At 44.6% G+C, this 23,922-nt stretch overlaps 2 protein-coding genes across 2 annotated transcripts in view; both read right to left on the reverse strand.

Annotated features, from left to right (window-relative positions):
• The window catches only part of ANKAR (ankyrin and armadillo repeat containing), a 623,401-nt gene that overhangs the window by 475,225 nt on the left and 124,254 nt on the right, over positions 1–23,922 (reverse strand). The gene's annotated exons all lie outside the window — the stretch shown is intronic.
• LOC141067686 (uncharacterized) lies at positions 18,838–20,601 on the reverse strand. Its single transcript, XM_073558074.1, has 2 exons — positions 20,365–20,601; positions 18,838–20,254 (listed from the first exon to the last, which is right to left on the reverse strand). Exon 2 carries the CDS (start codon positions 20,017–20,019, stop codon positions 18,838–18,840), a length of 1,182 nt encoding a protein of 393 aa, XP_073414175.1. The 5' UTR covers positions 20,020–20,254; positions 20,365–20,601.

Genomic DNA, 23,922 nt, shown 5'->3' on the forward strand with positions numbered 1-23,922 from the left:
CTCTTTATTGAACTCCTTCTTGAAACGATCCCTCACAGACCGCCACCGATTCACAATTCTGTTCCCTGAAACGAGAAAGGACAAAGTGGTTAGTATACAACATCAGTGTTTCCCAAACTCCAGTCCTCATGGTCCCCAGGGGTCATGTTTTCAGGATTTCCATAGTAAATAGAAATCCTGAACACATGATCTGTGGGGACCACGAGGACTGGAGTTCGGGAAACACTGGTTTACATCAAGCAACCGGTACTGTATATACTTACGCTCTTTAATCTGGGCCCGAACATCGAGGTCCTCCCAGCGGCCCACAAGGAGCGAACAGATTTCCTCCCAGAGTCGTCGGGTAACGATAAGGTCAGCGTGGTGGCGGTCAGCCATATTCCAGAGCGGCTCCCTTTCTCTGACGAGATCGATGAGGTGGTCCACATCGAGTCCTCCATCCTCACCGTCAGAGTCGGGAGCACGCTGTGAAGGCTGTTAAAGAAAAAGACAAAAATAACATAATTAGCCTCCACAAAAGAAATGAAATAAAAAGTGCAAAAAAACAAAGCAAAAATATTTATACTTACACGCTGTTGACCGCCGCGTTGGTGTCGCCGACGACCATGGGAGGCACTGCGAGGACCTCTTGGCCGAGCACCAGATTGGGAAGACTAGAGAAGAAAACAAAAAATGTTATGTCTTTGGATGTAGGCATTTGTTTGCTGTGTGTGGTCTGCAGAACATTGTTTTCTATGTGTTGTGTGTAGTGTGATGTTGTGTTTCTGCGTTTGATGCAAAAAACTTACCAATTGTGAGCCAACTCCAGGTGTCTGTCTACCCCTTCCTTCTTCTTCTGGGAGCTCCTCTTCATCTTGGGAATCCTGTTTTGAAATAAAAGGCAATGAATAGACATATATTACAGAGATGATGGATTTTGGAAATAAAAACTTACCGTCAAACGCTGACGATGCGAGGGAGGGCTCCCAGAAGATGATGTGCTGTCTTCCTGGTGGCCACACTCCATGCCTGTGGGTGGTGTTCCAGCTGCTGCCATTGCTGCTGCTGCATCTATTGGGCGGCTGTTGAATAAAGAGAAACAAAGGGCCAATGAATATCTTGATATTCAATAGCCCTAGTTTGGAGGAATGGGGGATTTGATAATTACCATCTCTCATCTGCTGCTGGCCTCCCCTCCTCAGCATGTTCCATTTGCTGCTCCATTTGGGGTGGTGGTGGTGCTGATGGTGCTGCAGTGGTCTCCTGCCTTCTCCTGCTTCGCTTGGTTGCTTTCTTGGGTGGCATGTTGGGTGTGGCTGTGGGTCCCACTGTCTTGCTTTTATATATGTCTTGTGGGCAGAGCTACTGAGCATGCTCAGACCAAAAAAAACGGATCCGGCCACCGGATCCGACTTTCGCCGGATCAGGCGCATTGCGGCACTCATAGGCTTTCATTGTGTGAAAAAGCCGGACGTACCGGATCCGGCGTGTCCGGCTTTTTCGCCGGAGACAAAAAACGTTACAGTAGCCGTTTTTTCCAGACGCCGGATCGCGACACATTGCCGGATCCGGCAAAAACCGGATGAAACGCATGGCCATACGGCGCGATCCGGCGCAAATGCAAGTCAATGGGGGGGAAACCGGATCCGGCATTGCATTTCGCCGGATCCGGTTTCTGTCAAAAGCGCCGGATCGCGCCTGACGGCGAAAACCTGATGTGTGAAAGAGGCCTTATAGTCCAAAAAATACAGTATTTTTTATGTTAGGCTGCTGTCACACATTGAAAGATGCTTTTCATTGCTTTTTGCATTGAAATGTTTTGCGAGCTATAATTTTTTCATATTTTGGCCCACCGAGTCATGTAAGGTCTTGTGTTTTGTGGGACAAGTTGACATTTTTTATTGGTACCATTTTCGGGCACATGACATTTTTTGATCGCTTTCTATTCCAATTTTCCAATTTTTGGAGGCAAAATGAACAAAATTCAGCAATGCAGAATTTTCTTTTTAAGTCATTCCACGCGTGGTAAAAGTGATAAGTGAACTTTATTCTTTGGGTACAGTGATACCACATTTATATATTTTTTAGGTTTATAGAAAAAATATATATTTATGCATCGCTTATAACTTTTTTATTTTTCAGCTAATGGAGATGTATGGCGGCTTGTTTTTTACGGGACAAAATTACATTTTTATTTACATTCGACTTTTAGAGCGCGTTTTACTCTACTTTTTGTTCAGTGGTAAGATGATAATCATAGTTATTTGTCTGATGTCAAGGTATCTTTTTAATGGTGTTCACTGGAGGGGTTGACAAGTGTGAAAGTTTTATAGGTTGGGTCATTCCGAGCATGGCGGTATCAAATATGTGAACTTTTTTTCGTTATTTTTGTTTTTACATAAATAAATGTATTTATTGGAATAACATTTTTTTTATTCTGTATTTTATGTATTTTAAAAATTGTTTACAATTTTCAATAACTTTTTTTTTTTTTACTTTTTGACATTGCCCCAGGATGGGAAATCAACTTTACACTGACAGATCGCTGATCTAACACTCTGCAATGCTTCAGCATATCTCACACAGTCAGGAGGCGTGTTAGCTCCTGCCAGAGCATGAGCTGACAGGCCACCGTCCCTGGATGACCCTGAGCCATATTTCAGCCATGCATTGCTCAGGTGTGATTTTGGAACATTCTTCTACACAAGCAATCTATAAATCCTGAAGGTCCCGTGGGCTCCTTCTATGAACTCTGAACTTTGGTTCCTTCCATAAATTTTCTATTGGATTCATGTCAGCTGATTGGCTGGGCCATTCTAGCAGCTTTATTTTGCTTCTCTGTAGCCAACTGGGAGTTTCCTTGGCTGTGTGTTTGGGATTATTGTCTTGCTGAAATGTCCACCCTCATTTCATCTTCATCATCCTGGTAGATGGCAGCAGATTTGAATCAAGAATTTACATTTGTGTTTAGCAATGGAGGCTGGCGTGGTGAGCTTGTATACAGGCCATGGAAGTTGAGTGCATTACTTATAGTTTTCCTTGAAATGATTGCACCTGCTAATTCCAGGTCTTTCTGTAGCTCTCCACAAGTAGTGCTTGGCTCTTAGGCAACTCTTCTGATAATTTGTTTCACTCTGTCTGAAATCTTGCAGGGAGTACCTAGTCGTTGCCGGATTATGGTGAAATAATGTTTTTTCCACTTCCAGATTAGGGCCCCAACAGCGTTCACTGGAACATTCAGTAGTTTAGAAATTCTTTTGTAACTAAGAACATCCTCTCAGCACTTAGTGTGTTGGAGCAAACTAAGAGATTTCAAATCACTGAAGCTAATATCCTCAGTGAAACTTATCTACTTTCTAAAACTTTGACAGTAACTTTATCACTTACCCCCACCCCCTCTACCCAAAGCCGAGGGTTTTGGCTCCTTCCGTCATTAAACAGGGAAGTCTACACAGGACATTCGCATTACCGTTTAGCTTGCTGGGCCTGTGCTCCACATGAAAACTAAAGTCCTGGAGCATCAGAAACCACCTAGTCACCTAGGCATTTTTCCCCTTCCTTTCCCTCATTCATCTCAAAGGCGCATGATCTGACACTAGCCTGAACTTCCGGCCTAACAGGTAGTACCTCAGGGTGTCAATTGCCTATTTAATGGCAAAACACACGATTTCTCTACCATGGCATAGTCATTTTCACAGTAGGAGAGTTTCCTACACAGGTATAGGACTGGATGTTTGTCTCCGTCTATTTCCAGGGACAACACTGCTCCCAAACCGACCTCGAAGGCGTCCGTCTGAACGACAAACTCTTTAGTGAAGTCAGGTGCGACAGAGACTGGCTGTTTACATAGGGAGAGCTTCAATTTCTGGAATGCCATCTACACTTCAGACATCTATTTTTCCATTGACATCTTAGTCCCTGAGGAAGATCAGTCAGGGGGGCTGCTGTCATGTCAAAATTCGGGATAAATTGCCAATCCAACAAATTCCAGAAATGCCTTAACTTGCTTCTTGGAGACCGGTTGCAGCCAATTCTGGATTGCCTCCACCTTTTTCACTTGAGGCTTTATTTCACCCCTTCAGATTATGTTGCCAAATTATTTTGCTTCTTCTTTGTCCGCAGCACACTTCTTTGGGTTTATGGTATACCCTGCTTTCTTCAGTGCATTCAGTACTGCCTGGACCTTCTGCAGGTAACTTCTTCAATTTGGGCTGAAGATCACAATGTTGTCCAGGTAAGCTGTAGTGTACCATTTCTGAGGAGCTAGGATCCAGTCCATGGCCCTCTGGAAGGTAGCTGGGGCTTTTTGCAGACCGAACGGCATCCTGGTATACTGGAAGCAACTATCAAGTGTCAAGAAGGTCGTTGTAATGATACTACGAATATGCTCACATTCAAAATACCCTTTCTAGAAGTATCCATAGCTGTGCAAACACATGCTGTGGGCTTTTGACCCCCCTCCTTCTTCCCCCCGTCATGGCTGTGAGCTCTCTCTCTCTCCCTAGCTCTCGTCCCTTTGCCTGCATGTAATACAAACCCCTGTTACCCTCCCTCAGGAATGTGTTAATTATAAGAAACCAGTCCTTTGTCTGAAACATGTGCTCTGTTGTCTAAGATAGAGTTGATTTAAGATCTAACTATTAGGGCATATCTTGACCCCAGTTGATGTCATATGTCTGAAAGTTACATATTTAGGATGTGCTTCGCTAGAGCTACCCACCCTGTAGTTTTCTAGACTCCAGCTTCAGCAGAATCCAAGAAATGGATTCCTACTTAGCCGATTCATACAGGTACTTCGAGTTTGGACTTAAATGAGCGCCAACGTCATGCTGAGTAAGATGATACTCTGTTTGTCGCTATATGAGGTTCCTTCCCCGAGATATGATACTTGTGAGCTATTAGGCATTTGTTAAAGAGAGGAGGGTTTCCATAACTCAGCCCCTTCAGTGATGTCACGACCAGGGGGTATAAGCTAGTGTAAGCTCATTTGGCAGCAGTCTTTGCCCTGGATACTTGATGCAGCAAGGCTCTGTGATGCACTTTGATGTATCGCCCCTCCCCCGAACGCATGCATATAAGCCGAGATTTTCAGCCCATTTTTTTCATCTGAAAGTCCCCCTGTCGGCTTAAACACAAGTCATATACGCCAGGGGGTCGGTGGGGGAGCGGGGGTGTCAGATCATACTTACCCCCCTGGTATGTCTCTGCAGCCCCCCTGCTTCTCCCACGATCTCCGGCAACTTCCTTTAGAGGTCACGTGGTACCGCTCATTAAAGTCATGAATATGCACATATTCATGACTTTAATGTGCGCTATCACGTGACTGCTGAAGGAAGGCACCGGAGACCGTCTGAGAAGCAGGGCTGCAAAGACCGTGCCAGAAGGGGGTAAGTATATGCGATATTCACCTGTCCTCGCCGCTCCGCTCAGTCTTCCATGTCCTCTGTCATTCAGGTCACAGGGCGCGATGACATGGTTAGTGTGCGCCGTGCCCTCTGCCTGAACAATCACTGACAGAGGGACTCAGAAGACAGAGTGTCGTGCAGCGGTGGAACTGGGACAGGTGAATATCGCAGGTGCCGGGGCCCTGAGCCAGCGGCAAGACCGGCACCTGGTCTCCATAGCGCGACGGTGTCCCCTCCTGCTCGGGACACCGGCACCTGGCCCCCAGCGACAAGAGGTGAGTATGTCTTTTTTTTATTTGCAGCAGCTGCATATGGGGCATAATCTATGGACCATCTTATGAGGCACAATCTATGGAGCATCTTATGGGGCAGCATATGGGGCATAATCTTTGGAGCATCTTATGGGGCAGCATATGGGGCATAATCTATGGAGCATTTTATGGGGCAAAATCTATGGAGCACCTTATGGGGCATAACCTTTGGAGCAGCATATGGGGCAGTATATGGGGCATAATCAATGGAGCATCTTATGGGGCAGCATATGGGGCATGATCTACGGAGCATTTTATGGGGCAGCATATGGGGCATAATCTATGGAGCAGCATATGGGGCATAATCTATGGCACATCTTATGGGGCAGCATATGGGGCATAATCTATGGAGCATTTTATGGGGCAGCATATGGGGCATAATCTATGGGGCAGCATATGGGGTATGATCTATGGAGCAGCGTATGGGGCAGCATATGAGGCATAATCTATGGAGCATTTTATGGGGCAGCATATGGGGCATAATCTATGGAGCATATTATGGGGCATAATCTATGAAGCATCTTATGGGGCAGCATATGGGACGTAATCTATGGACCATCTTATGGGGCAGCATATGGTGCATAATCTATGGAGCATCTTATGGGGCAGCATATGGAGCATAATCTATAGAGCATTTTATGGGGCCATTATTAACCTTTGTGCAGCATTATATGGGGTGTATTTTGTATGGAGCATCTTATGGGGCCATCATCAACTGTATGGAACATTATATGGGGCTCCTGATTCAATATCGATATTCAAAAACATTTAATCTACTGATGTCTCAATTAATTTTACTTTTATTGGTATCTATTTTTATTTTTTAAATTTACCAGTAGCTGCTGCATTTTCCACACTAGGCTTATACTCGAGTCAATAAGTTTTCCCATTTCTTGTGGCAAAATTAGGGGGGTCGGCTTATACTTGGGTCGGCTTATACACAAGTATATACGGTAAATACTTTTCTTCCTTTAATCCTGTTATTTTGTAATCATTGTACATACTTCAATTGTCTCATGTTGTAATACCTTTTTATACGTTTTGTAAACACTGCCTACCTTTTTGGAGTAAAATTTATAAAATTCCTAGCTTCGTTTCTCCTTGCTCTATAATGTACTGTCACGTCCTCTGAAGTGAATTACGCTACTAATTTGGGTTAGCTATGGACCCGTTATTAATTAAGAAATCGGAGCTGGTGGCAGCGAAGCATGTTCTGGGCTTGTTGGGCAAAGCTGGCAGTGACGGAACGGGTTTTATAAGCATATTGCCTGGCGGCGGCTAGGAGTAGTTATATTTCCCTCGCTGCAGCATGCCTAATAGCCAGTACACATCCAAGCGGCTCGTCTGCCGACTAATTATCCTAGGTGCAATTCCCTGACTGACCTGAGGGTAAGGAGGCACCGGTGAGCTGCAAGTTCCAAACAGGAACTGGAAAGTTGGATATACATAAATCCCTGCGGTTCATGACATATTGGTGGCAGCGGTGGGATAACTAAATATATTCCCCCTGCGATTGAGATATTTGTAGTAGTTTCTTTCACATATTGGTGGCAGTAGTGGGATAACTAAATATATTCCCCCTGTGATATTTGTATGTTTTTCATCACAGCCGTCTTCTCCTTGGCACTTTGAAACAGATGGAATATCCAGTACCCATTCGTTAGGTCCAGGGTGGTGATGTATCTGGCTGACCTTAGCCTCTCAATGAGTTCATCCACCTGGGGCATCGAATATGCTTTGAATTTAGACATCTCATTCAGCTTTCTTAAGTCATTACAGAAAAGCCACTCTCCATCCGGCTTTGGAACAAGGACAATGGGGCCGAACCAACTGCTCTATGACTCCTCGATAACGCCCAGGGCTCAACATTGTCCTATCCTCCTTCTAAATCACCTTACAGCGTGCTTCAGGGATTCAATATGACTTTTTATTCACCCGCACATGCGGCTCCGTTGAGATCTCATGCTCAACAACCTGCGTACATCCTGGCAACTCAGAAAACAGGTCTCAGCTCCACTGAAGCAGTTCTCAGCACTGTTGTTTCTGGGCCGGTGACAGTGTCTTTGCCAATTTGACTTCCTTGACCTTGTCTTTAATACTGGCCCAAAGGCATGTTGCTTCCACCGGTTCCCTGTCTTGCAACGGTTTTAGCAGGTTGATGTGGTACAATTGGTAAGGCTTTCTTCTCTCTGGCTGGTGGACCTTGTATTGACATTATTCAGCTTTTTGACCACTTCATATGGCCCTTGCCACTTAGCCAGAAATGTACTTTCCACTGTGGGGATCAACACCAACACCCAGTCTCCAGAGCTGAACTGTCTCAATCTCGCCGACCAATTGTAGGCCCTTGGCTGGGCCTCTTGTGCTTGAAGGAGGCTCTCCCTCACAATCAGCATCACCTTTACGATCCTGTCCCGCATCTGGGCAATAAGCTCGATGACATTTGGACTGGAGGTAACCTCTGCTTCCCAGGTCTCCTTCATAGTGTCCAGAAGTCCCAGAGGGTGCCGTCCCTATGGCAGCTCGAATGGTGAGAACCCCATAGAGGCCTGTGGAACTTACCTAATAGAGAATAACAGGTATGGGAGTAGGCAATCGCAGTCTCGGCCATCCATCTCCACAAACTTCTTAAGCATGGACTTGAGCGTCCTGTTGAACATCCACCAGGCCGTCTGTCTGTGGATGGAATACTGGCGTCCTGAGTTGAATAACCTAGAAGCCTTACACAACTTCCTCATCACTTTGGACATAAAAGGATTTCCTTGGTTTATCAGGATCTCCTTTGGCAGGCCCGTCTGGGAGAAAATATAGACTAGCTCTTGGGCTAGCCTTCCGACAGAGGAGTTTATTAGTGGTACCGCCTTGGGGGACCGTTTTGCATAGTCCATCACCACCAGGATGTACTAGTGCTCTTGGCAGACTTAACTAGAGGCCCAACAAGGTCAATGGCAATCCAATCAAATTGGACCTCTATAATGGGCAGCAGCACTAGGGGACTACAGAAGTAGGATACTGGAGCAGTTAGCTGATAGGTAGGGCAGTATCGGCAGAAATTAACAATATATCTGTGAAATCAAGGCCAGTAGAACCCCTGAATGACCTGCTCTTGAGTTTTGTGTACCTCAGATGCCCACCCAAAACAGGAGAATGTTCCAGGTCAAGTACCCTACACCTATAGGAACCTGCTGCAAACATCTCTATCAATTACCCTCTCAGCTTAGTGACCCGATATAACAGCTACTCATTTAAAGTGAAATAAAAACAGGCTAAAGTCCAGCCCTATTAGCAGGTACTTAACCACTCTGAGCCCATTAGTATCAGCCCCACAGTTCATTTTTATGGACACTCTGGCAACAGGGTAGTCCTTGACGTTCCCGTGAATACAGCGGACACCCATGTGTTTTCTGGTGATCAACTAGTGGGGGAGTGTGGCCCTTACCAGAGTCACCAAACTCTCTGAATCCAAGAGTCCTAACACCAGTACCCAATTTGTCACAGGACATGTTTGTAGCCCCTCACTGGGCTGATAGCCCACACTGCAGGCTGGCTAGGCATAATACGAACAGCGCCCCCCCCATGCTGCAGTCCATCTATTTGGCGGACATAAGACAATGGATGGCTATGTACCCTGGACCATGACATCTCCAATAAATTAAGTCCTTAGCAGCGGACTTTGGCAACCCCTCAGTGATCCCTTGGGGCCTCGGGCTCCCGCCCCAGTTGTGGTTCTATTACCCTTCTTTTGAGAGTCAGATTTATTATGGGTACCCCAGTACGGGGATGCAACAAAGCCCGGTTTTCTTAAGGACTTCTTGACCACCTGGTACCTTTCCAATAGTCCAACTAGCTCCTCTGCATTTCGGGGGTCTCTCTGGGCAACTCAGGTCTGCACCGGCCTAGGGAAGGAGTGGATAAATCTGTCTATAACGACTCGCTCAACTCTAGCTGCAACCACTTCTCTACCAGATGTAGTAGGTCAAACACTTGGGAACGAGGTGGTTTGTCAATGCAATATGCCCAGTGGTGGACCCTTTGAGCTTTAACAGCCATAGACACTCCTGAGAAGACCAATATCTCAGATTTTAATTTGGTATACTCCTGTGCATCCTGTAATTACAGGTCTTAATGAGCTTTTTGGGGTTCACTGGTTAAATAGGATGCCTGCACCTCCACCCACTGCTCAAGCAGCAGCTTCTCCCTCTCTGCTACCCTTTCGAACACAGTCAAAAATGCCTCCGCCTCAACATCTGGAGTCATCTTTTGCATGGCTCATCTTGCCTCCTTCTGTACGTAGTTGTAATCACCTGAACTTTGGGAAGGGGCTGCCGACCTCCCAGAACTGCCTCTGCAAGAAACTCAATCTGGTGTTGCTGTTGTCAGAAGTGGTCTTGTTGCTGCTGCTGTTGTTGGAGCGGTTCTTGTTGTTGCTGCTGCTGTTGTTGGAGATGTTGCTGGTGCTGTTGTTGTTGTTGCATCTGTTGCATAAGCAGTTTATTTGTTTTCTGATGTGCCAGCTGCTGCTGTGCTTTCACAAGGTGCTTAATCAAGTCCTCCATGCGGGCTAACTTTGCTTCCTGGATCACTGCCAACTTCACCCAACAGATGCAGGTTATCCACAGCTGTCACACGTGATCCACGGGAAAGTTGTAAGCACTTCTAGCATCAACTGTGGTAGAACACCTCACTCGGCTGCTCACAGAGGTAGACACAGTCACGTTTCTACTGCTGGTTTATTTATAATATGGCATAAACCACTGCAGACTCAACAAAATACACACTGCCTTTCTGCCATAACAGGAAAATAAAAGATGAAGTATAGCAAAGTCCATATGTCTGCGGTAGAGTTGAGCGACTTTAGTCGGATCGGGTTTCATGAAACAAAATTTGTTTCAGATGAAACTGGTCCGACTAGGGCAAAAAAAAGTCGGAGTTTCGTCCGAAACCCGACCCCAATGCAAGTCAATGGGGAATAAAAGTCGGCATTGAGTGGATGAATGTCATCCGCTCAATGCCGACTTTTATTTCCCATTGACTTACATTGGGGTCGGCTTTCGGACGAAACTCCGACTTTTTTTGCCCTAGTCGGACCAGTTTCATCTGAAACAAATTTTGTTTCATGAAACCCGATCCGACTAAAGTCGCTCAACTCTAGTCTGCGGGAATCCATCCACATGGGATACAACAACTGGGTTCAGTACGGTTTAACACAAAACACATTTCTGAAGCTGCTAGCTCCAGACACACCAAACCACTCAGAAGGCTGCATATTTATCTTCTAAACCCCACCCTGAGGAGGCGATATGATGAAAAGCCTCCCATCCGCTCTTCAGCTGTTCGCTTAAAAGCCTACCCCTTACAATGTTCAATTAACCCCTCTTAGCACTACGTGTGCTGGAACAATAGCTTCAGTGAAATATATCTCGCCTCCAGTACTTTTTTAGTGACTTTGTCACAAGTGGAATGTTAAAGTTTGGGCACCTCTGGTCAAAATTACTGTTATTGTGAACAGGTAAGCAAGCTGAAGATAAAATTATTTCTAAAAGATCTAAAGTTAAAGATGACACGTATCTTTTGTATTTTAGGCAACAAAATGTATATCTTCATCTTTTACATTTTTAAAATTACAAAAAAGGAAAATGGTCTGATGCAAAAGATTGGGGGTACTTGGATACTTGTGTGCTCAGATAACTTTGACCCAGGTTTCAAATTTTAACCCCTTCACCCCAAAGCCGGTTTTTACCTTCCTGACCAGGCCAATTTTCACAATTCTGACCCCTGTCAATTTATGAGGTCATAATTCTGGAATACTTCAATGGATCCCACTGATTCTGAGACTGTTTTCTCATGACATATTGTACTTCATGATAGTGGTAAAAATTTCTTTGATATGACTTGCGTTTTTTGTCCAAAAAACTGAAATTTGGTGAAAATCTCATAGTTTTCAAACTATTAATTTTTATGCCCTTAAATCAGAGATCATAGGGCACAAAATAGTTAATAAATAACATTTCCTACATGTCTACTTTACATCAGCACAATTTTTGAAACATTTTTTTTGTTAGGAAGTTATAAGGGTTAAAAGTTGATCATCGATTCTCATTTTTAGAACAGAATTTGCAAAACCATTTTTATAAGGACCACCTCACACTTGGAAGTTACTTTGAGGGGCCTATATGTAGAAAATGCCCAAAAGTGACACCATTGTAAAAACTGCACCCCTTAGGGAGCTCAAAAACACATTCAAGAAGTTTATTAACCCTTCAGGTGTGTCACAGGAAATTTTGGAATGAGGAAAGAAAAAATAAGCATTTACTTTTCTTTCACAAAAAATTTCCTTTAGACGTATTTTTTTTTTTTAGTTTTGCAAGGGTAACAGGAGAAAAGGGACCATATAATTTGTTGTGCAATTTACCCTGAGCATGCCAATATCCCATTTGTGTGGGAAATCTACTGTGAGAAATCTACTGTTTGGGCACATGGCAGGGCTCGGAAGGGAAGGAGCACCATTTCACTCTTTGAATGTAAAATTTGCTGGCATAATTAGCGGACGCCATGTCATGTTTGGAGATCCCTTGATGTGCCTAAACACTGGAAACCATTTTGGAAACTAGACCCCTTACAAAAATTATCTAGATGTGTATTGCGCACCTTGAACCCACAGGTGTATTACAGAAGTTTATATTGTCCAGCCTTGAAAATTAAGAAAATAAATTAATCAAATTTTTCCCAGAGAAATCTCTTTTAACTCAAAATATTGCTCCATACAATTTGTTGTGCAATTTATCCTGAGTGCACTGATACCCAATATGTGGAGGAAATCAACTGTTTAGGTGCACATCAGGGCTTGGAAGGTAAGGCGTGCCATTTGACTTTTTGAATGTAAAATTTACTGACATAATTAGAGGATCCCTTGTCGCGCTAGGAGAGCCCTTGATGTGTTTAAATAGTGGAAACCCCCAACAAGTGACACCATTTTGGAAACTAGACCCCTAAAGGCACTTATCTAGATGTGTATTGAACACCTTGGACCACCAGGTGCTTCACAAAGGTTTATAACGTTAAGCCGTGAAAATAAAAAAAAAAATCACATTTTTCCCGCAAAAATCTTTTTTAGCTCAAAATGTTATACTTTCACAAGGGTAACAGGTAAAACCCCCAAAAATTGTTTTGTAATTTCTCGAGTTCACCGATATCCCATAAGTGGTCGAAAACTACTTTTGAGGCACAGTATAAAGCTCAGAAGGGAAGTAGCACCATATTACAGTGCAGATTTTGCGGCACTAGTTTGAGGGTGCGATGTTACATTGGCTGAGCCCCTGAGGTGCCAGAACTGCAGAACCCCAATAAGTTACCCCATTTTACTAAAAGTCTAAATGAATTCATCTAGGGGTGCAGTGATTATATTGACACCACAGGTGTGTCACAGAATTTTATACCATTGGGCAGTGAAGAAAAAATAATTTACATTTTTACCACCAAAATTGTTGTAGCCCCAAATATTACATTTTCATACAGGGAATGGGTAAAAATGGCACCAAAATCTGTCCAACAATTTCTGCTAAATGTAGAAATATCCCATATGCAGCTGTACAGTACTGCTGAGCGATACGGATAGACTTGGGAGGGATTGAGCGCTATTTGCCTCCTGGAGCGCAGATTTTCCTAGAATAGTTTGCGGATTCCATATACAGAGCCCCTAAGTGCTAAAAAAGCAGAATCCCCCCCTCAAGTGACCCCATTTTGGTGTAATGGCAATTTTAACTCCATGGGTGTTTTCCAGAAACAAGCAGCAGTGGATGTTGCTGAGCGGAAACTGCATACTGCCATTGTAATGACTAGTCCCCAGTACATACCCAGATCATGCTTCTGGAGACATGCACCTATAAATTAGGCGGGCTCTCATCACTACAGAAATGCCAAACATGTGGGCGCCAAATGTGCATTAGGCACACTGGGGCTCAGAAGGGGGGGTGGCATTTGGATTTGGGAGCAGAGAATTTACTGAATTTCTTTTGGCGGGTGAGGAGCCATTTCGCTTTTCCAGAGCCTTTGTGCTACCAGTACCATGGAAGCCTCCTATATTTCCGTTAACATATGATGGACCTGAGTGGGGGCTTGCTTTTTGTGGATTGACGTGAAGCTTATATTGAGAACATGTTACATAACATTTATCATATTTATCCGGCGCTCTACGCTGAACATTTACATTGGGGTTTCCATTTAAGGCCGGGGTCACACTGGCGAGGAATACGGCCGAGTGAGAGGCGCTAAAAGCACGCATTACACACGGACAAATGATTCTCTATGGGGTCACTCGCACCAGCCGTATATTTCTCATCCGTATTCTACGCTCCGTGCCAATCGCAGCATGCTGCGATTGTCAGCGTACTACGGCCGTAGTACGCCAATGCAAGTCTATGGGTGCGCAAAAAATACGGATTACACACGGACCACACATGTGACTTGCGAGAAATACGCACCCGGTGTCTTTTAGCAAAGCCGGCAATTCAGTGCGATATACAGTAAACTCACACTGACAGTTTTAATAAAGAAACGAATGAATAGATATATACACATAGAATACACATATACTGTCATGGCCAAAAGTATTGACACCCCTGCAATTCTGTCAGATAATACTCAGTTTCTTCCTGAAAATGATTGCTAACACAAATTCTTTGGTATTATTATCTTCATTTAATTTGTCTTAAATGAAAAAACACAAAAAGAATTGTCCTAAAGCCAAATTGGATATAATTCCACACCAAACATAACAAAGAAGGTGGACAAAAGTATTGGCACTGTTCGAAAAATCATGTGATGCTTCTCTAATTTGTGTAATTAACAGCACCTATAACTTACCTGTGGCACCTAACAGGTGTTGGCAATAACTAAATCACACTTGCAGCCAGTTGACATGGATTAAAGTTGACTCAACCTCTGTCCTGTGTCCTTGTGTGTACCACATTGAGCATGGAGAAAAGAAAGAAGACCAAAGAACTGTCTGAGGACTTGAGAAACCAAATTGTGAGGAAGCATGAGCAATATCAAGGCTACAAGTCCATCTCCAAAGACCTGAATGTTCCTGTGTCTACAGTGCGCAGTGTCATCAAGAAGTTTAAAGCCCATGGCACTGTGGCTAACCTCTCTAGATGTGGCCAGAAAAGAAAAAATTGACAAGAGATTTCAATGCAAGATTGTGCGGATGTTGGATAAAGAACCTCGACTAACATCCAAACAAGTTCAAGCTGCCCTGCAGTCCGAGGGTACAACAGTGTCAACCCGTACTATCCGTCGGCATCTGAATGAAAAGGGACTGAATGGTAGGAGACCCAGGAAGACTCCACTTCTTACCCCGAGACATAAAAAAGCCAGGCTGGAGTTTGCCAAAACTTACCTGAAAAAGCCTAAAACATTTTGGAAGAATGTTCTCTGGTCAGATGAGACAAAAGTAGAGCTTTTAGGGCAAAAGCATCAACAATAGAGTTTACAGGAGAAAAAAGAGGCATTCAAAGAAAAGTACACGGTCCCTACAGTCAAACATGGCGGAGGTTCCCTGATGTTTTGGGGTTGCTTTGCTGCCTCTGGCACTGGACTGCTTGACCGTGTGCATGGCATTATGAAGTCAGAAGACTACCAACAAATTTTGCAGCATAATTTAGGGCCCAGTGTGAGAAAGCTGGGTCTACCTCAGAGGTCATGGGTCTTCCAGCAGGACAATAACCCAAAACACACTTCAAAAAGCACTAGAAAATGGTTTGAGAGAAAGCACTGGAGACTTCTAAGGTGGCCAGCAATGAGACCAGACCTGAATCCCATAGAACACCTGTGGAGAGATCTAAAAATGGCAGTTTGGAGAAGGCACCCTTCAAATATCAGGGACCTGGAGTAGTTTGCCAAAGAAGAATGGTCTAAAATTCCAGCAGAGCATTGTAAGAAACTCATTGATGGTTACCGGAAGCAGTTGGTCGCAGTTATTTTGGCTAAAGGTTGTGCAACCAAGTATTAGGCTGAGGGTGCCAATACTTTTGTCCGGCCTATTTTTGGAGTTTTGTGTGAAATGATCAATGTTTTGCTTTTTGCTTCATTCTCTTTTGTGTTTTTTCATTTAAGACAAATTAAATGAAGATAATAATACCAAAGAATTTGTGTTTGCAATCATTTTCAGGAAGAAACTGAATATTATCTGACAGAATTGCAGGGGTGTCAATACTTTTGGCCATGACTGTATATATATATGTGCATTCTATGTGTCTATATCTATTCTTTGGTTTGTGTTAGAAACCCTGTCATAGGGCTCCATTATATGTCCATTTTGCAAGCCTGCGAGAAAATCTCGCCATACGGATGCCATACGGATGCTTAGGCTAGTTTCACACTTGCTTTTTTTTGCAGCGCGTTTTTCCCGCAAAAAAACGCATTAAAAAAACGCATACAAATGCATACAAACGCTGCGTTTTTTTCCAGCATTTTAATGCGCATGCAGGAAAAAAACGCAGCGTTTTTGCGCGTTTGTATGCGTTTTTTGTGCGTTTGCGTTTTTTTACAGATTTTTGAAAAACCCCACAAAAAAGAAAAAACAACCATTCAACAACACACAAGACCAATGGGACTTCATTGTGGGTGTGGTATGTTAATATATATAGACCCTGTCTACAGTATTCTTCACATTTGCTTGATTCTTCTCGTGACCATGGATCTGCGCTGGAAGAGTTTTCACTTCAACTTGGATTTGGACATCGCGATGGCTCAGGCGTATGCAGTTGCTTGCCATGAACAAAGGAAGAGAGAGAGGCAGCGAAGACGGCGGCGTATGTGGATACATCCGATTGTTGAACTCCGGGAGAGCCGTGGGGCATACCACACCCTCTACAGCGAGCTACGTGCAAACCCGGAGAAATTTACTGATTATATCCGGATGTCCCACGAAAGTTTCATGGATTTGCTTGCTCGTGTCCAACAATCCATCCGGAGACAGGACACACAGCTCCGTCGTGCGATTCCTCCTGAGGAACGGCTACTGGTGACATTACGGTATGTTTTAAAAACAAAGGGGTGTGGTCTGATGTTTTTTTTTTGTAAATTTAGTATTCAAAACCTTGGGTAATTAGTTTTCGTGAATGTACTAATATTTTTTTTTATAGTTTTTAAAAATAATATACATAAATATTAATTTTACTTCTTTGTCTGTTCACAGATTCCTGGCGACTGGAGAAACCCTATCCTCACTACACTTCCAGTACCGTATTGGAATCTCTACCTTGTCTGGAATTGTTGCTGACACCTGCCGGGCTCTCTGGAATGTTCTTTGCCCAGAATTTATGCCCCTGCCCACCGCTGAAAAGTGGATGGAAATTGCTGACAAATTCTGGACAGTATGCAATTTTCCCAACTGTTTGGGAGCTGTTGATGGGAAACACATACGGATCATCAAACCCCAAAGAACGGGATCTGAGTACTATAATTACAAAAAGTACTTTTCAATAGTACTCATTGCAATTGCGGATGCCGGATGTATGTTTGTAGCAGTGGACATTGGAGCATTTGGCCGTGGTAATGACTCGCAGGCTTTTAAAAACTCAGACATGGGCCGGAGGTTGTATGGCAACCAATTTAATTTCCCTATGCCACGGCCTCTTCCTCACACCGAAGCTCCGCCACTGCCCTTTGTAATGGTTGGCGATGAGGCTTTTCAAATGTGCGGAAACTTACTGAAACCCTACTCCAGCCGGGACTTGGACCACACCAAAAAAATTTTTAATTACAGGCTGACCAGGGCCAGAAGAACTGTCGAGTGTGCTTTTGGGATTCTTGTTTCCAGATGGCGAATTCTGGGCACGGCCATTAATCTTAAACTTGAAACAGTCGATGAGGTGGTGAAGGCCTGTGTGGTTCTACATAACTTTGTGATGGCTAAAGAGCACCTGACCTTTGAACTGGACGATGATGCTCCTAACCCATTGCCTGAATTCACTCAGCACACTCTCAGGTCATCCGTTGAAGTTGGCCAAATGAGGGACAAATTTGCGGCCTACTTTATTTCTGATGTAGGACGGGTGCACTGGCAAGATGAAATGGTGTAATGTTGTTGTTTATGGTAATAAAAATCCTTATTTGATACCATTACTGAGTGCACTATATTTTTTAAACTCCAATTAATTAAAAAACTTCCCATGTATAACTGAATTTTGTTATGTTCACACACCTGGGCAGGTAAATACACATACGAGTTAAAATGCAGCATTGCTAGTCTGCGTGAAATATATTGGAATGAGCAAAGCTGCAGGCCATGAATCAGGAAACCATTTTTTTTCAAGAGAAAATTGTGCAACTAGTTTAAAACAAAGTATGTGATTTTCTAAAAACACAACCCTCAAAACCCAACCCCAATGAAAGTCCATGGGGAATACAAGTCAGCATTGAGTGGATGAATGTAATCTGCTCATGTAATCTGCTCCATTACAAGTTATTACACTAGGCCTTGGAATGACTATACTAGGCCGTGGTATTTCAAATATGAGTATAGTAGGCCTTGGGGCTAGTAGTATAGTAATATGTGAAATACCACGGCCTAGTATAGTCATAACAAGGCCTACTCGATTTTGGCCAACTAGTATCTTTTTGTGAAACTTGACAAGTTTCAACAGTTTGAAAATAGATTCTAGTTGGTAAAACTAGAGTTATTACACTAGGCCTTGGAATGACTATACTAGGCCGTGGTATTTCAAATATGAGTACAGTAGGCCTTGGGGCTAGTAGTATAGTAATATGTGAAATACCACGGCCTAGTATAGTCATACCAAGGCCTACTGTAATAACTAGATTTTTAACAACTAGCATCTTGTTTCACAAAAAACAAACTGGTGAAACTAGAAAGAAACTTATTTTTTAGACAAGTTTCAACAGTTTGTTTTTCATGAAACCAGATTCTATTTGGTAAAACTAGAGTTATTACACTAGGCCTTGGAATGACTATACTAGTCCATGTTATTTCACATATGACTATACTAGCCCTTGGGTTGGTTTTTAACATGTATTTACCCATCAGTGTGTGTGAGCGGCGCAAACAACATTAATGAAACTTATTAATGGTGAACCACAAATGTAAATTTATTTTTTAATCACAAAAAAAAAACTAAAAATTATTTTTTACGGCGTTTGGGGGCAGATGGTTTCAATTTGGGGGTGTGCAGGGAATATGCAACACTTGCAGTTGAAGACGGTGTTTGAGGGGAAGGGGCAACAAAACTTGTGGGGGAAGGTAGTCCAGTTAAGGGAATTAAACTTGGAACACTTGTAGGAGAGGAAATCTGTTCAGTTACATTAGTTGTAAAGGCATGTCGCCGTAGGCTTGTGTGCCTGGACCGACTTTGGCCCAATGCCCGCCTTGATTGATTTCGCCTTGAAGTAGGGGCAAATATGGAATGTAGGTCCCCCGTCTGCTGGTATGGCTGCTGCTGCTGAGGTGGCGGCTGCTGCTGCAGAGGTGGCGGCTGCTGCTGAGGTGGCGGCTGCTGAGGTGGCGGCTGCTGCTGAGGTGGCTGCTGCTGCTGAGGTGGTTGCTGCTGCTGCTGAGGTGGCGGCTGCTGCTGAGGTGGCGGCTGCTGCTGAGGTGGCGGCTGATGCTGAGGTGGCGGCTGATGCTGAGGTGGCTGCTGCTGCTGAGGTGGCTGCTGCTGCTCTTCGTTGTCAGTGCTCGTCCTTGCAGGAGGACTGGTGGCGGCAGTGATGGCCCAGGTTTGCAGAGTGGTGGTGGCAGGGCTACTACATGTTGTTGTAGCGGCAGGGCTGTTCCATGTTTGCCTAGTGGTGGCTGAGCTCCACGCATGCATGGGATTGGCGGTGGTGCTCCAGACAGGAGCAGCGCTTGCCATGGTGGTGTCGGTGAAGTGACCAGCTGCACTCAGACTTGTGGTGGTGTAACGGTGGGTGTCCTGGCTTTGAATAGAGGTGTCCGTGCAGTGGTATGCAGCACAAGTCGGTAGTGAGGTGAAGCGAGTCAATGGTGGCACAGGTGGAAAGGACACCACTGACTGCTGACCGTACCGATTATGCTGCATAGCCTGCAAGAAAGCATTGTTGCAGGCCTGCAGCACATTCAGCTGTTGATCAGGACTAAGGTGTTCCGCCATGCCCTTTTCAATCTTACTAAAAAAATGGTGTGCTGGTCTGTTGAGGTCGGCCTCCAGACGGTCAAGGCGCTGTTCTACAGAATTGAAGCGGTGTTCAAAGTGGTTAAAACCACGTTCCATGAGGGCAAAACCGCTTTCAACTCTGTCGGACAGTGACTTGAGGCTGGAATTAAATGTCTCGCTCAAATGCATAAACTCGGGCAAGACATTCCTGTCCAAGGCCCTCTGCCGCTGGCGGGTAGTGCCCGCATAACCAGTGGCAGAGACCTGGGACAGGGGAACACCTGATGGCCCAGCTTCCTGGTCACCAGCTGTGTGTGTGGTTGACCTGCAAGGTGCTTCCTGGCTGTCGGATGGCTGGGACGGGTCAGAGGACGTCCGAGGAAGGACCGCTCCAGGGCCAGGTTGCAGGGTGCTGCTCCAGGTGCTGTGGAAGAAAGGAAAATCATTACTACCATGCCTTTACAAGAAGCATCAGCTGTGGATTAGAAAAACACAGATTAATAAAAATAAAAACCCAAAATGTATAATACTTACGATCTTGTGGCAAGGACCGGTCTTAGGAACTGCAACGCATGATAGTGACGGTATCTAGTTCTGGTCCTTGACGCAGATCCACTGCGAACCTGGCCCTCAGCACGAACATCACTGTTGAAGCGGTCCTTGATCGAACGCCAACGTGTTCGGACTTTGTCCACTGTTGATAAAAAAAAACAGTGCCGTCAAGGACAAGAGTCACTGCGGCACAATGTAGCAATACAATACTCAAAGCAGTCACTGTAGACCCCGATGAAAATGTTGGGTTTCCTGCTAGAATACGCCTAGCACGAAACCCAACAGTGCCGTCAAGGACAACAGTCACTGCGGCACAATGTAGCAATACAATACTCAAAGCAGTCACTGTAGACACCGATGACACTGTTGGGTTTCCTGCTAGAATACGCCTAGCACGAAACCCAACAGTGCCGTCAAGGACAAGAGTCACTGCGGCACAATGTAGCAATACAATACTCAAAGCAGTCACTGTAGACCCCGATGAAAATGTTGGGTTTCCTGCTAGAATACGCCTAGCACGAAACCCAACAGTGCCGTCAAGGACAACAGTCACTGCGGCACAATGTAGCAATACAATACTCAAAGCAGTCACTGTAGACCCCGATGAAACTGTTGGGTTTCCTGCTAGAATACGCCTAGCACGAAACCCAACAGTGCCGTCAAGGACAACAGTCACTGCGGCACAATGTAGCAATACAATACTCAAAGCAGTCACTGTAGACACCGATGACACTGTTGGGTTTCCTGCTAGAATACGCCTAGCACGAAACCCAACAGTGCCGTCAAGGACAACAGTCACTGCGGCACAATGTAGCAATACAATACTCAAAGCAGTCACTGTAGACACCGATGACACTGTTGGGTTTCCTGCTAGAATACGCCTAGCACGAAACCCAACAGTGCCGTCAAGGACAACAGTCACTGCGGCACAATGTAGCAATACAATACTCAAAGCAGTCACTGTAGACCCCGATGACACTGTTGGGTTTCCTGCTAGAATACGCCTAGCACGAAACCCAACAGTGCCGTCAAGGACAACAGTCACTACGGCACAATGTAGCAATACAATACTCAAAGCAGTCACTGTAGACCCCGATGAAACTGTTGGGTTTCCTGCTAGAATACGCCTAGCACGAAACCCAACAGTGCCGTCAAGGACAACAGTCACTGCGGCACAATGTAGCAATACAATACTCAAAGCAGTCACTGTAGACACCGATGACACTGTTGGGTTTCCTGCTAGAATACGCCTAGCACGAAACCCAACAGTGCCGTCAAGGACAACAGTCACTGCGGCACAATGTAGCAATACAATACTCAAAGCAGTCACTGTAGACACCGATGACACTGTTGGGTTTCCTGCTAGAATACGCCTAGCACGAAACCCAACAGTGCCGTCAAGGACAACAGTCACTGCGGCACAATGTAGCAATACAATACTCAAAGCAGTCACTGTAGACCCCGATGACACTGTTGGGTTTCCTGCTAGAATACGCCTAGCACGAAACCCAACAGTGCCGTCAAGGACAACAGTCACTGCGGCACAATGTAGCAATACAATACTCAAAGCAGTCACTGTAGACCCCGATGACACTGTTGGGTTTCCTGCTAGAATACGCCTAGCACGAAACCCAACAGTGCCGTCAAGGACAACAGTCACTGCGGCACAATACAGAGCAGGGAAATACTCACTAAACGCCTTTTTGGAGGATGCTGTGGCGCTGTCCCAGCCATCCATCAACGCTGCGGCCACCTCATTCCATAGCCGCCGGGTCACCACATTGTCCTTGTACAGCCGGTCACGGCTGTCCCACAACGGCGAACGCTCCTGGACCAGGCTGATGAGCTGCTCATTATCCAGGTAGACGTCTTCATCCCGTTGTGGAACCTAGACAAAACACATTCATTAGAATAATCAAATTTAAATTGAATAAAAAGTTACAAAAAAAGAAACAAAAAAATGATTAAAAATAGAAGATAAAAAATAAAGAACATTACAAATCATTTGATACTTACATTCCGTATCACCACCGGGACTTGGCTTCGCTGCTCCTGCTCTTCGCCCTCACTAGTGCCGTCCGCAGATGATGATGACGATGTCTTAAGAAAGTTGAAAAAAACGTAAGAGATTTGGAGAAGCAGCAGATATACTTACCAGATGCACGAAAATAATCACCTCACGGTCTGCTTGCGCCAATTCCTGCCGCGATGGGGAATACTCGGATTCTGAAGACATACTGCATGTAAAAATAATAAAAATCATTAGTACATACATAATTTAAAAGGACAGGCATATAATGTAATATACTCACATTCTTCGCTGATATAATGGGTTCTTGGTTGACTGTCTGCTCTTCAATCTCTCAGTGTAGTAGTGGCAGAGTTTTGGCAGGCACCTCCTTTATATAGACTTTTTTTTTTTTGACTTTAGAAGATTCTAACTAGGATAAAAAGTGGACACCACCCAAAAAACGCAGTGCTAAAAAATCGCATACCTGCGCATGCCAGTGCGCACGTATGCGCATCCATAGGCTATAATGGCCATTTTTAGCGCAAAACGTGCGCATACGTGCGCATGCGCTTTTTTCCAGGGCCAAAAAATGCAACATGCAGCGTCTGGAAAATACCAACGCACACCCCAAAAAAACGCAGCGCATGAAAATCGCATACATGCGCTTACAAGCGCGCATGTATGCGCACCCATGTTAAATATAGGGGAAAAATCGCATGCGCACGTATGCGTTTTTTTCCAGCGCTAAAAAACGCAAATGTGAAACCAGCCTTACATGCGCAAAATACGCGACCACACCTTGATTACGGATGACATACGGAGCACTGTTTAGGGGCCATTCATCCGTATTACGCATGTAAAATACTGACCGTATTTTGCGTCGGTTAGTGTGACCCCGGCCTAAATCTCCGAGTGATACAACAATTGAAACCCCCGATGGATCCATTCACTATAATGAGGCAGCAGAGTTACTCTGGACTCAGTCTGGCCTCTGTTCAGCCTTGTCCTTTTCAGAAGTGCACAAAACTGTGGCCGACGGCACTTTCATGCAATTGTAAAAAGACGGACACTGCTGGATCACAGGACACAAGGTGTCCACAGCGCCTCCATCTGCCTCATTATAGGCAATCTTCCGCCAGAGGTTCCATCTGAATCACGTATTGCAGAGACTTTGTAAACTCCGATGTAAGCACTCAAAGCAGAGAGCAGGACAAATGTGCACCGATCCTTATTGCGATCTTTGGGAAGCAGATTGAAAAAATCAAATGCAGGAGAAGAATTGGTTTTATTTTTTTTACGACGTTCATCATGCGGTACAGGTGATTAGGCGACTTTATTCTTTGGGTCGGTGCGATTACAGCGATACCAGATTTATATCGGGTTTTTATGTTTGGCTGCTGTCACACACTAAAAGACGCTTTTTATTGCAAAAAATAGTTTTTGCATCAACATATTTTGAGAGCTATAATTATTTCATACTTGTCCAACAGAGTCATGTTATAGCTTGTTTTTTGCGGGACGAGCTGACA

The sequence above is a fragment of the Dendrobates tinctorius genome, unplaced genomic scaffold, assembly GCF_039654945.1.
Source record: "Dendrobates tinctorius isolate UK_male_01 unplaced genomic scaffold, ASM3965494v1 ptg000254l, whole genome shotgun sequence".
NCBI lineage: Eukaryota > Metazoa > Chordata > Amphibia > Anura > Dendrobatidae > Dendrobates > Dendrobates tinctorius.